A 12690-nucleotide genomic window follows, 5' to 3' on the forward strand; every position below is an offset into this window, starting at 1 on the left:
AAAACCCTACACGTCTTATATAGCCCTTCGGGCTGAAAAAGGACGTTAAACTAGAATAATAATAATAATAATAATACATAGCCAAAGACTGTTCCAAGACCTGCCATGGAATCCGGGATTTTGTTTTCTAGCAACATGAGAAAGCAGTTTGGTCGAGATGGAAAAGTAAACACACCAACCATGCCAGCACACGTTCCAACCCCATCTCCCCACGCTCTCCAGTCAAGAATCAGAAATCCATCGACCAGACTAAGCCTAACAGCTGCTCAAACCACCTCAGTAAAACAGCTCTCAATGATTTTACCTTCCCAATATCCTTCTCCACTCCACTACATGCCTATTCACAAATGCCAGATTTTCCCTCAGCATGTGTACACATCCAACATGCAGTTGTAATAAAACAAAAAAACCTCGGTGAAACAGAAACGAAGAGTAAAATGCACATGTCACCTTTTTTTCAAATGGTTGGTTGCACTCGGGCAAAAAGACAAACGGTATGCATACTTGTACACGTGATATCGATAGTAAGAGAGAGAAAATAAAAAGGCTGAAAAACTTCACTCCCCTACACGAAGCCATGGACTCAGCATGCAACGTCCAAAATACCGCATTATTCATATACATGTGTGAGAAACATCTAGATGGCCAAACTATGCAATGCATCCCCCCATTCCCATCTACGGCAACACATAGCCGCCATCAATGATACAATCACTGCCCGTCATATAACTCGACGCGTCACTGGCGAGATACAAAAACAAGCCTTTAATCTCCTTCACATTGCCCTGGCGACCCAGCGGAATCATGCGTAGTCCCTCGTTAATCACGAGCGGGCCGGCGCCCATCTTGGTATCGAAGAAACCGGGGCTAACGACGTTGACGCGGGCGAAATCGCGCCATTCGCGCGCGAGCGATTTGCCAAGGTGCGATACAAACGCTTTTGTGCCGTTGTAAATGGGCTGGTCGACGGGGACGTTGACAATGTGGGCCGAGATGCTGGATGTGAGGATGAGGTTGCCGAAGCCTTGTTTTTTGAAGACTTCGCCTGCGTATTTGGCGCAGTAGACGGGGCCGTCGACGTTGACGCGCATGAGGTTGTGGTAGGATTCTAGGGTTTGCTCGAGCAGCGGCTTGCTGTCGCCGGTGCCGGCGTTGGCGACGAAGCAGTCGATGCGGCCAAAGTCTGCGACGACTTGCTTAATGGTGGCTTCGACGGCGGCGGCGTCGATTTGGTTGACGCTGTAGGCCTTGGTCTGGACGCCGTATTGTTTGGCCAGGTTCTCCGCGCGCTGGATCGCCATGTTGTTGGAGTTGTACCACAGGGCTACGTTGCCTCCTGCTTCGGCCATTGCGTCTGCTACAGCGCCGCCGATGCCTTCGGCTGCTCCAGTCACGACAATCGTCTTGCCCTTCATGCTGAATTGTTCCATGACGTTGACGGGTGTGTCAGGAACAGGCTTAGGGAAGCCGGCGCGCGGCTGTTGGCATTCTTCCACAGACATGGACATGTTGGCGGTAGTGAGACGAATTCAAGGTTTGGAGTGAATGGACTGGTTGGAATTTCAAGGTTCAATGCCTTGATAGTGCCTTTGCGAGTAAAAGGTAAACAACGTGCGGACAAAATAGTTCCCAATTCCCATGGGTACTTTATACCTATACCCCGCGAAGTCAGGAAGCGACATGTTACGTCACGTGGTGGTGTTGCGGGGCGGGTCTGGAGTACTGTCGTCCGAGAGTCTCGTTGTAATCGCGGACCGATTTCTTTTCTGGGACTAGGCTGGCGCTCGGCTAACCTTCCTCGGTTCCGCCACGGGCTCCACGAAGGATGTAGTTGGTCATTCATCAAAATGCGTAGCATGTCGAGGATGGGGCTCAAGGATGTTGGATTAAAAACGTAAAATCGTTAAATATACAAGAAGAAAAATTTTGATCCTTGGTTGCACCGCTACTGTTCCTTGCTCCTCTCCTTTTGCAGTCCTCCGTTTTCGCAGTTCACGCTCTCCTTTTCTATCTCACCACTGCCCTCCTCTCCCGTTGCCTCTAGTCCCCGGCTCTCCTCGTCTCTCCTCTTGTCCTGCTCGATATCCGGTGCAGGTGCAAACTTACTCCTGGCACGGATCTTCTTTCCGTAAACGTAAAAGATTATAGGCATCGGTACGAGGACTGCGGCGACACAACCGAGTAGTGTACTTGCCCACTGGATACCCATGCCCTTGAACATGAAAGTGGCGAATAGTGGAAACACACCACCAAACATTGAACGCATAAAGGTGTTTGCGGCGATGGCCGAAGCGGCGAACATGAGGTAGGCGTCGACAATGTAGTTGAGCAAAGACAGGAAGATGGAGAAAATACCGAAACCGGTGAGGAGACCAGAGAGTACAGGGACAATCCAGTGTACATGGCCGTTGTAACCTGACCAACCAAACCAGAACAAGCCACCTGTTGGACGTCAGCTAAGCCATTCAAATGACAACTAGGTAAACACATACCGGTAAAGAATACACCACCAACCATGGCGATTGGCAAGCGCCACTCTGGGACAGGAATGTTGTTGTTTGCCTGCAGCTTCTTAATGTAGCGTGGATTGTCCAACACGACGACAATAAAGGCAATAACCTCGCCAGCAACCATGCCAAAGTATGCAAGGCCGCCAATGCCGGCACTCCACCCGTATACGCCTTGGAAAACGAGGGCGTAGGCGGTCAGGAAGAGGTAGAGCAGACCGTCTAGTCTGGTTAGTATGCGATTAAAGCGCTGATAAGATAAGATTGTCAGACTTACAGATGAAACTCATGTAAATGGTGATGAGTAAGACGATAGGCTCGGTAAAGAGGATGCGCATGGGCCTGCTGACGTTCTTGATAATCAACTCTCTGAAGTCAACTTCAATTTCCTCTTGCTTTGCATGAATACCCCAGTTCCGTGTTCGTCGCCTAAGCTCACTCGCCTTATTAATGAGCACTACCGGCGGGTAGGTCTCTTCAAGGAAGAAAAACAACAACACAAACGCCACGAAGCCCATGATACTGGAGATGTACTCGGTCCACCTCCACCCCAGGTAGCTCTGGGTGATGAAACCCCCGATGAAGGGCGCCAAAAGTGGCCCCATGAACACGGTCGCTGAAAAGACTGCCACGGCAAGACCACGAACACTATTGTTGAACATATCTGCAAAGACGGCCGCGACGATGGCTAGCGGGGAGGAGCCGAAGAGACCGGCGAAAAAACGGCAGATCAAGACGGTTTGTAGGTCTTTGGCGACGGCAACGGCAATGCTGAAGATGGCGAATCCAAAGGCGGCGATGATGAGCGGAGGCTTTCGGCCGTACAGCTCCGAGAAGGGCGCCCACATCTGCAGCTGGTCAGTGCATCTGATGGTTAATAGTAGGAGGCGCATATCGTACCAGAGGGCCAAAGGCATATCCAAAGACGAACAAACTCGTACCCAGAGTACCCACGACATTAGCCACGCCAAATTGCCGGGACACGGGAATTGTCGCAGCGGAAAAGATACTGGAGCCCATGGTTGCCGAGAGGGCATCGAAAGCTAGCATAGCACCAATGGCCAGCTTCTTCTTCATGGGCCAGTTTTGGGGGTGCAGCGGGTCGTCTACACCATCAAACTCGACGACGTATTCTTCCCTGTCCGGCAGAAGGGGAGGAAACGGTTTTCCCGCTCCCAGATTGGGCAGTGGCTTCTCGGTGCGCCGCCGTGTAAGCGTCCTAGACAGGCGCGAATCGACTCGCGAAGCACCAACGGTACCTGCATGCTGGCTACGGTGTGTCTCGATACGGCGGATGGCTTCGGGGTCGCGTTCGGTGGGGTGCAGGGTGAGGTAGTTGCCGCTCGACGTCTGCGAATTGACCGTTGGGCGGCGATTGCGTGCGGGAGTCGAATGCGCGGTGCGTATTTCTTCGAGACGAGGGCTGTGGGTCGAGGTTGAGCTTGTCGAGCTGGTGGTCGACGAGGACGTGGTCTGGCGCGACAGAGGCGAGGCGACCTCCTCTTCCCTTTCTCCCGCCGGTGTCGCGTTTTGCTGGAGCGCGGCTGAAACCTGGTCGGCGCCCTCTACCGACTCTCCTCGCTCATGAGCAGCAATGTTGCGCATGCGCTCGCTGGGCGTCTGGTCATGCTGGTGCAGGCGGTGGTACTCTTCGCGGAACTGGCGCTGGGGATCCCATGTGTTATACCTGTCTGGGTCGGCGTTGGCCTCGTTGCGAAGGATGTCCAAGTCTTCCTCCTGCATTGCTGGGACAATTGGTCTCGTGCGGGCAACGGATGGCAGTGTCTCGAGGCAGTGTGGTGGGTGGTCTGAGAAAAAAAATAGGGCTTCGGCAGTTCGGAAAGTGCTAACAGCGACTGTTCGAGCCTGACGTCGTCGATCGGAGTGGAGCTGGCTGTGGATCCAGCGCGTGATGGTGGCTCAAGTCTTTTTGTCCAGACCAAGACTTATTATATCCGGGAGTTTGGCGCGGGTAGTGAGGGCGAGTCGTGGGCAGCCTTGGAGCGGCCGCCAGGAAAATGCCGCGCCATTTTCTTGCGGGCGCGCGTGGCGACGGTTGCGGGCGGTCGCATAGCGCTGGCGGTGAAGTCGGCCTGTAGAAAGCAGGCAAAGGGCGGAATAACGGTCGGCTCGAGTTCGGATGGCCTCTTGCTGTGGCTGAGTAATCTGTGAGAGGCTTACCGAGCGCAGGCGGCGACGTCATAGGCAGAATTTTGCTGTGTAAGCCCCTCAGTCGGAGCAGCAGCGTCACCGTGCAGCCACACTTGGATGAATGCGCTGCTGCACTAGTACTATTGCTATGGAGAAAAGGGGCTGCTGGCTGCGTGTTGCTCGGAGTCGCATCTCGTGCTGGTGAAGCTTTTGACAAGTGCCCAATTGTCGGCCCATCCGCTCCCCACAGTTGCGCACCGTCGATGTGGGCGGATGTGTTAATCAATGCATAATTGCCGTCCATGCTGAATAACGCTGCCACTTACCTGTACATACATGCACCGAGGCTCGAAGCCCGACGGTGTACTTGTAATGAGCGCATACACAGGCACAAGCCTTCCATGTCTACACTGCGTGCGTGTAGCCTCGTCCTGTTCTTCTGCTGATCCCACCTCCGACACTGGGACCGGGGCGGGAACAATACTGTAGCGCCGGAGCTTGGCACGGCACCATAAGCATCACGTGACCCAATCCCGAAATCTGGATGGCCGAGGCCCTTTCTCCAGGGAACATCCAGGCACCTCCAGGCACCTCCAGGCCAGTCTGCCGTAAGACTGCCGCAAGACTGCCGCCAAAAAGGCCCGTTTCGCATGAGGGCAAAGACGTGAACCAGCGGTCAATGCTCGACGTGTTGCCAGCTTCATCCATTCTCCAGGGCTACCGCACAGACGGGCGACTTATATATATCCCTTTCGCTGAATCGTTCCATTTCAGACATGAGCACGTAGCCAGCCGGTGCACATCAAGAAGCGAAGGCACATCTGGCGTGCGCCCATGGCCGTCGGCTGAATCACTGCTATTACCATCATCAGTCACGTAAGAGGATTAGCTATACACCTACATACATGCTCAGCGCCCTGCTTGTATCCCTCCCCCACGCCGGCTGATAGCGTACATAGACTATTAGGCCTGCAATATCGACATGGCAATCCAACAGCAATGGGGCGACCAAACCCTCGGCGATAGGATGACACCAGTCGGCGGCGCTCCGTCTCGGCGGCCTTTTGCTGATTCAGTCCAGTCAGGTGCAGAGAAAAAGTGGTAAACGGAGCGAGAGCCTGTACGTATCAGCATCTTCCTGGGAGTCGATATTTCTTTTGTATGCACGAAGACGGAATCCTTGGCATTGGCCCCTGGCTGGCAGCAGCTTGGCTCCGCTCCACCACCAGCCAGCCAATCTTTGTCCAGCCTGAAGAGACTGCGCTCCTCGACATAATCCTGCACACCTGCAATCATCATCACGTCGTCTACTTGCTGCATAACGCAATCTTGGAGCTCGTGCCTGCGGCGACAGAAGGCAGGGCGGTCATTTGGGGGCCCGTTTCCCCTACGTCGCAGAAGAGCCGTTCCGTTCCCTTTTGGTGGAAAAGCCGCGACATGTGTTCGCCATGAGTGGTGTTCCTCACAAAAAAGCAAACACGTCTAGCCTGTTGGACCCTTTCAGCGGCTGAGTGTATCCGGAGCCACTGCACCTTTTCCTAATTCATGTCGACGTGCCGCTGACAGACTACACGCTAACCAACGGCTCCCCGGCATGTTTCAGCAAAAGCAAACATGCAGGAACACGCCCATGCCCTTTGCAAAAGTGCCTGCAGCACCAATAGCCACACCTAGCCATGCTCGCCCTCAGGCCTTCGTCTTCCAGCTGCTCTCGAAACGTCATCGAGTGCATTCGGCGTCAATAAGCCAGCCACTCAACGTGCATCCGCATCCGCATGCCATGCTGGATGGGTACGCATCCGACTCGCCCCAGGCGTCTCATGTAGGCGGGCGTGCGGACTTTCAGCTCCCATGGAACCTGGAATGGTGACTCGCGTGTGGAAACGACTCAAGCAAAAACTGAAGAAGGTTCGCAGCGGGGATGGCCAGTGTTTTAAAAGCTCTGTGTGCCGGTGGTGTAAGCAGCTCGCCTTGCCCGAGCTCTGGGGTCAGGTACGTACCATCAGGAACGGAGATTATGCGGAGATTGCGCGCCATACGAAGACCTACCAGCCGTCTGTCATCCGCACTCTTACTCTTGGTCAGCCTCGATACGTGTGCTCATATTACATCGAACCGCAGACTTGGCCATGTCACTCCAATTCCAAGCACTCCAAACACCTTTCGCAGCATGCCCCGCATTCGGCCCCAGCCCGCTTCAGCTCCACAACACCTCGTCACTGCAAATGCTACGACGCCTCGGTCTAATTAACGGCTGCTCATAGTCGTATTTACTTTTTGATGCTTCATGTATCCGCATGCCGGTAAATGTGGCTTCCTCTAGTCAGATCGGGGCACAAACATCATCAATCGGCTGCATAGCTCCCCGCGCGGCATGATCTAACTTTGCTTCTCTCACTCTCGACCATTCATTTCGCAACTCTACCTAGCCGCCCGGCCGCGTGGACCTACAGCCTGTCGGAATGTGCATGCTGCACCCGTCAGTTCCCTCATTTGAACACAGCTGCATGCAGACCCCCACATGCAGGCCCACGCACGATGGAAGATCTCCTATGTAACCTGCAGACGTTGCCACGCCTTCTCCCACCCGCGTAGCCTATCAAATGCCACAACCAAGCGGCACACAATATTCCCGTATGTGCATGGCGCCTCTTCGGGACGATTGTCGACAAAGACTACACCGTGGCGGGAGCAACCGATTTCCGCTTCTTGGTCCAGATCGGTCCCGCTGCTGGATTCCGGACCCTAGGGCTTCAAGGTGAGGGGTTCCCATTCAATCTGACTACCTTCAAACACATTGCTCTTCTCCGGAAATTACATGGGCAGCGAAATCCGAGAGCACTATAGACCAATCCCGTGTCTTTGCTGTTTGACACGCAACATCTTCGTCAGCCAGCTCCAGATAGACATCAACTGTACCAAAAGCAATCATTCCCCCAGATATACCCCGACGGATTAGTCGACCAATATCTGCTCATCTCCACTGTGCATCTTGTTTTTTTCACCGATCAAAGTTGTTGAGGGGTATATCATGTACAGTCTCGACAAACACGCAACGTCGGCGACATCAACTAGTGGCAAGCCCCTCCCCTCATGGCTGGGACCTTTAATGCGAACACGAGTCCTGAGCGAGCAACGGTCTACATCAGATCTCCACATCAAATGCTTGAGTATGCACGCACCTCCAAACCGGGAACAGCTTCCAACTGCCGGGTCATGCGTGATACTACAACGGGGAAATATCCAACGTGTCGCATTGGTCGAGCCCTGGCCTTTTTACTTTTTTCGTACCCAATCCACCTCTTACAGACCCTGGCCATGCTGTTACGCTACCCCGTCCCGTGCTGACTCGGGATCTCTCGGCCAGGCAAAAGTCATCGAGCACATATGGTAGCCATGCCTTCACTTGAAAAACCGTTATTCCTCTGGGTTTCCATCCAAACACTCTCCAGTCAAGAGCACCTCTCTCTACATCTGCACAATGCCTGGTGGACTACACCCTCCCCCGGAGGTCATTGCAAGCTGGCCAACACCCAACTATGTGAACCCAGCACTCCGACCAGACTCAATCGTCTTCATGGCCTACGTACTGGGACCCATTACTCTACTTACATCAATCGGAAGGCTCTGGGTGAGGATATTCCACCAGAAGAGCGCGGGTGTGGACGATTGGTTAATGCTAGCGGCCATTGTCAGTTACCCAAACCCTGTTCTACTTCTACGCTGACTGTTACAGCCACTCGTCATGATATTGACCGTCATATACCCTCTCTGTACGCCAACCTCCTCATCCGAATGAATACGGCTAATTCTTCTAAGCGAACAAGCAAGCTTTTGACCGTCATGTGTGGGACTTGGACTTGTTCGGCGATACACAAAAGGTGGTTGTGGCGAGAAAGTACATTTTGGCAACCGAATGCCTCTTCTGTGGGGCAAGTGGGTTGATCAAAGTTTCCATCCTCCTCTTCTATCGCCGGTTATCGTCTCGTGTGGTGTCTACGGCCTTCTACTGGACGACCTGGATGAGTATCGGATACATTGTCGCTTACAGCGTTGCCCTGATTATCGCCCCCATTGTCGGATGCCAGCCCGTCTCCGCGTTCTGGGATCAGTTCGATATTCTGAAGGTTGCGCAAGGGTACAAGTTTCACTGTTTCGACGAAGGCGCCGACGTTTTCGCCGCTAGCATCATCTCCGTGACACAAGACCTCCTCACTGCCATGCTGCCCACGTTCCTGTACTGGAACCTCAGGATCCCTATCCGGCAAAAGCTGGCACTGTTTGGCATCTTTGCCATTGGTTACGGTGTCGTTGCGTTGGGTGCCATGCGCGCTTACTACAGCTGGTACGCTTTCTACGAGACGTACGACGTTACTTGGGCAACATGGAACATTCTCTGGACGTCGCTTGCTGAGCTTCACATTGGTTGCTTGTGCGCCAATGCGCCAGCCCTCAAGGTCTTCTTCAAGTGGTTCTTCCAAGAAACGATTGTTTTGCGGTCACGATCCAAGACACCAGTCAACTCTGCCGGCCGTCCAAGCGAATCAAAGGCCTCTACAAAAGACAGCAAGTCGACCAGTCTGTGGAGCAAGCTGACTCTAGGACTCGGAAGCGAAAGCGGAAGCGAGTTCTACAGCATAAGAGAATATCATGACACGCACAATGGCGTGGCTGTCGACCCCCACGGAGGCGTCTACGTTCAAAAGGAGGTTCAAGTCAAGAACTCTCCATCAAGCTCTGTGCAGGATGTTCCCCTCGAAAGACCCGCTTCAGCCCTGACCACTGACAACATGGTCGACCACTACTACGACGACATTGAAATGGGCCGCTTCACCACGCGCAACTCACTGGCTGGTAGCACCCGGTCACCAGAGGAGTCCGACGGCAGTGAGGTAGAAGCCGTTTCACAACGACCCAAGTCACCTATCCTATCGTCAGACCCTACTCCTAGGGACTTGGAAGAAGGCCTTGGCGCTCCAGCTATGCAGCAAGTCACAGCCGTGCAGCAAGTGCCAAAGGCTTTCTTGTCCGTCGCCCCGCCAGTCGACCACGCTGCGCCCGAGAGATCACCAACGCCTCTTCCAGCACGCACGCCGAGCCAGCATCGACCCAGTTGGCAGACATGGTCATGAAACATGCAGTAGCATGGTCTTGATCCAATTATCTTGCGTTTCTCCTCGTCGTTGTCGTCGTTGTCCTGCTAACCTCGGCCATTTTCCTTGATTAATGAAAAGTAACGCCGTCGGCTGCGCCGGTATTCCATCATCTCTTTTCTTTTTCTTTTGCTCCTCTACCATATCATCAAGGGTCTGTATTTACTTGTTCTTCGGGGCTCGGCCATTCCACTACCTCGGCGCTTTTGTTCCTTGTTTTATTTTATTTTATTTTATTTTATTCTTCTTCTTCTTCATCTTCTTCTTCATCTTCTTCTTCTTCATCTTCTTCTTCATCTTCTTCTTCTTCATCTTCTTCTTCATCTTCTTCTTCTTCTTTAAAACTAGATACCACCACTCGCGTCCGTTCATTTTTTTTACAGCATTTCCATACCGAAAAGGCCGTGCCGGCGGCATGTATGGAAATATTGAATTAGAAAATCTATTACTCTTATCACAACAACAACAACACACAATTGTCTTTTCCCATATTCACTCTATTGATGCACTACGTGTTGACATGTCGAAAAACCCCAGAGTCCAATCACACACACAAAAAAAAGGGGGGGGGGATTGTGCAAGAAAAAGAAAAGAAAAAAACTACGTGGTTCAAAGACGCGGACATGGTTTGATGTGCGTTCTGAAATAGGAAGGTGCATAATTACTTACATACATGAAGCCCCGATATTTCGGAACCAACAAAGCAAGTTTAAAAAGAAAAGATTAGTAGATGCACACTGCACATGCGCATGTACGAATCCACACACACACACACACACACAGACGCCCGCTCGGAACACCGCTACTTAAGCAAACCCAACGGCGTGGAAAACAGGAACGTAGATGATATGACTCAGATGTGGTACATAGCCAGCCACTCACAATTTCCCTTTCCTTTCTTTGGAATTGTTATTCGCGTAAATAGGCTTTTAATTTTCCACTTCTTCGATTATCATCACTCAGTGTATGCAAAAAGTAAAAAAGTAAAAAAGTAAAAAAAAGGAGTTCTCCCACGTGCCTAGTAAATCTAACATCACCCACCATGACAATGCGCCCACCAGCAGCAGCAGCAGCAGTAGCAGTACCGCACTCCCCAATCTCCACACCAACCCTGTACACGTCGTCAGACGTAAAATGCAACGCCGCCCTCTCCACAGCCCTCATACACCTCGTCAACCACGCCTTCTCCACCTCGCACAGCAGCACCGCAGGCTCAACCGCAAAATGGGACCTGGGCATCCCGCGGTTCGCCGATACGCGCGAACTACATGCTATGCTCAGCGACGAGCGCAGCGTGGTAGCTGTGCTGTTTGACGACGGAGATGCAGAACCACATGGTAGCGGTAACGGTAGCGGTAATACTAGAGAGGATAGTAGTCTCAGTCCGCGCAAACCCATCGCCTGTGCCGCAGCCGTCCCCTGGACCGGCGGATGGCGGCGCCCAGCAACATCGTCATCATCATCATCATCACCACCCGAGCGCGGCTGGGAACTCAAAACCGTCTGCGTACTCGCCGAACCAGCATACACGCGCCGCGGCCTCGCAGTGCAGCTCCTAGCATGTCTGGAAACGCATCTTGTAGCTGTGGAACGCGCGGCTGGAGGGGAAATACGTACTATCCAGAAGCAGCAGCAGCAGCAGCAGCAGAGGAGTAAGGGGGAGAAGGAGGATGAGGACGAGGAGGGTATTGTGGCGCTGTGGATCCAGGCAGTCGAGTGTCTTAATGGAGTGTATTGGCGGAAACGCGGGTTTCGAGATATCAGGCGTAGTGTTGAGGGAGCGGGGACGTGGGGGTGTGAGGAAGGGGCGTTTGAGATTGTTGTGTTGAGGAGGGATGTGCGGTTTACGGTGGATGGGGAGGGAGAGAGAGAGAGAGAGAGAGAGCATAGGGCGTGAGGGGGTGGGAGAAGTCGATTTGGAATGAGGTGAGGAGGTAGTGGTCTGAAGTGTAGTATAGACCTTTGCTTTGGATTTTTTATTTAAATTTTACTTCTGGGTCGAAGAACATGGCAGAGAAGACAAGGAGGACTCAGTCTATAGATTCTACGGCTGCATCTTGTGTGTGTGTGTGTGTGTGTATGTATGTATGTATGTATGTATATCGTCTGTACCAACTCGTAAGCACTGAGCATCTTGGATATCAGCATAGACCCTGCCATGGAAGAAGAGACAGGGTGTGATAACTTCGCCATGAGTACCCCCCCCCCTCAGAACAAGAATCTCATGACTTCCAGCACAAGAATGAGTGTGTGTCTCCTCATCTATCTGAGTGGGTAGTCCAATCATCATTCTCATTGTCAGATAGTCATGATTACACTATTATCCCGACTTGGACATAAAACACCCCCCACCCACCAACATGTTATCTTGATTTCCCCTTATGACCTGCATACGCACAGCAACCAACGTCTCATCTGCATCCCTCTCCCATGACTCTTCCCCAAAAATCCCAAATCTCGTCTTCGTTCCCAAATTACACTGAGCAGTCATAATCCCTGCCATGTCGTGACGACTTTACACACGCATTCACTTACCCCAGGAATCCAGTAAGAAAGCCAGAAAGAAAGCTAAAAAAAAACGAGTCATTCACATACATGACGCTTAAACGCAGCTTTGTCTCAGAATAACCCAGGATGCTAATCTTCCGGCATGGCATGGCGTGGCGTGGCATGGGCGAACCGCAAAAGCAAAAAGTAAAAGTCTAGAGAACACAATAAAAAACATGGGTGGAGATTCTGAATGAATTTATTCTGTACATCCATTTATCCACTAGATCGGGATTCGCGTGGAAGCCCACGGGTGGCTGCTGGTGGTGGTGGTTATTGTTCCATTAGAGTCTAGTGAGCTCGAGGCTATGTAAGACTTTGGCCGAGGCCGT

General features: G+C 52.4%; 4 protein-coding genes across 4 annotated transcripts; 2 read left to right on the forward strand and 2 right to left on the reverse strand.

Annotated features, from left to right (window-relative positions):
• Positions 1-566: 566 nt before the first annotated feature.
• On the reverse strand, positions 567-1618 carry SETTUDRAFT_168991 (uncharacterized protein). The gene has a single exon (XM_008026598.1). It carries the CDS (start codon positions 1506-1508, stop codon positions 678-680), a length of 831 nt encoding a protein of 276 aa, XP_008024789.1. The 5' UTR covers positions 1509-1618; the 3' UTR covers positions 567-677.
• A 249-nt stretch (positions 1619-1867) lies between these two features.
• Positions 1868-4514, reverse strand: SETTUDRAFT_168992 (uncharacterized protein). The gene is made up of 4 exons (XM_008026599.1): positions 3408-4514; positions 2785-3355; positions 2493-2729; positions 1868-2442 (listed from the first exon to the last, which is right to left on the reverse strand). The coding sequence occupies exons 1-4, from the start codon at positions 4248-4250 to the stop codon at positions 1946-1948; spliced, it is 2148 nt and encodes a 715-aa protein (XP_008024790.1). The 5' UTR covers positions 4251-4514; the 3' UTR covers positions 1868-1945.
• A 3625-nt stretch (positions 4515-8139) lies between these two features.
• On the forward strand, positions 8140-9790 carry SETTUDRAFT_28201 (uncharacterized protein; the record flags this gene model as incomplete). Its single annotated transcript, XM_008026523.1, has 3 exons — positions 8140-8349; positions 8395-8431; positions 8478-9790. The coding sequence occupies 3 exons, from the start codon at positions 8140-8142 to the stop codon at positions 9788-9790; spliced, it is 1560 nt and encodes a 519-aa protein (XP_008024714.1).
• A 1063-nt stretch (positions 9791-10853) lies between these two features.
• On the forward strand, positions 10854-11708 carry SETTUDRAFT_39350 (uncharacterized protein; the record flags this gene model as incomplete). Its single annotated transcript, XM_008026536.1, has 1 exon — positions 10854-11708. One exon carries the CDS (start codon positions 10854-10856, stop codon positions 11706-11708), a length of 855 nt encoding a protein of 284 aa, XP_008024727.1.
• Positions 11709-12690: the final 982 nt, after the last annotated feature.

This window comes from Exserohilum turcica (genome assembly GCF_000359705.1).
Source record: "Exserohilum turcica Et28A unplaced genomic scaffold SETTUscaffold_19, whole genome shotgun sequence".
Lineage (NCBI taxonomy): Eukaryota > Fungi > Ascomycota > Dothideomycetes > Pleosporales > Pleosporaceae > Exserohilum > Exserohilum turcicum.

What these genes read in the sequence shown, in the direction of transcription:
- SETTUDRAFT_168991 (XM_008026598.1), bottom strand. Translation starts at nt 1,508, where the DNA reads ATGTCCATGTCTGTGGAAGAATGCCAACAGCCGCGCGCCGGCTTCCCT.
- SETTUDRAFT_168992 (XM_008026599.1), bottom strand. Translation starts at nt 4,250, where the DNA reads ATGCAGGAGGAAGACTTGGACATCCTTCGCAACGAGGCCAACGCCGAC. An exon ending in GATATGCCTTTGGCCCTCTG is followed by an intron (nt 3,356 to 3,407) that starts GTACGATATGCG and finishes GACCAGCTGCAG; the next exon opens with ATGTGGGCGCCCTTCTCGGA. An exon ending in CATTTACATGAGTTTCATCT is followed by an intron (nt 2,730 to 2,784) that starts GTAAGTCTGACA and finishes TAACCAGACTAG; the next exon opens with ACGGTCTGCTCTACCTCTTC.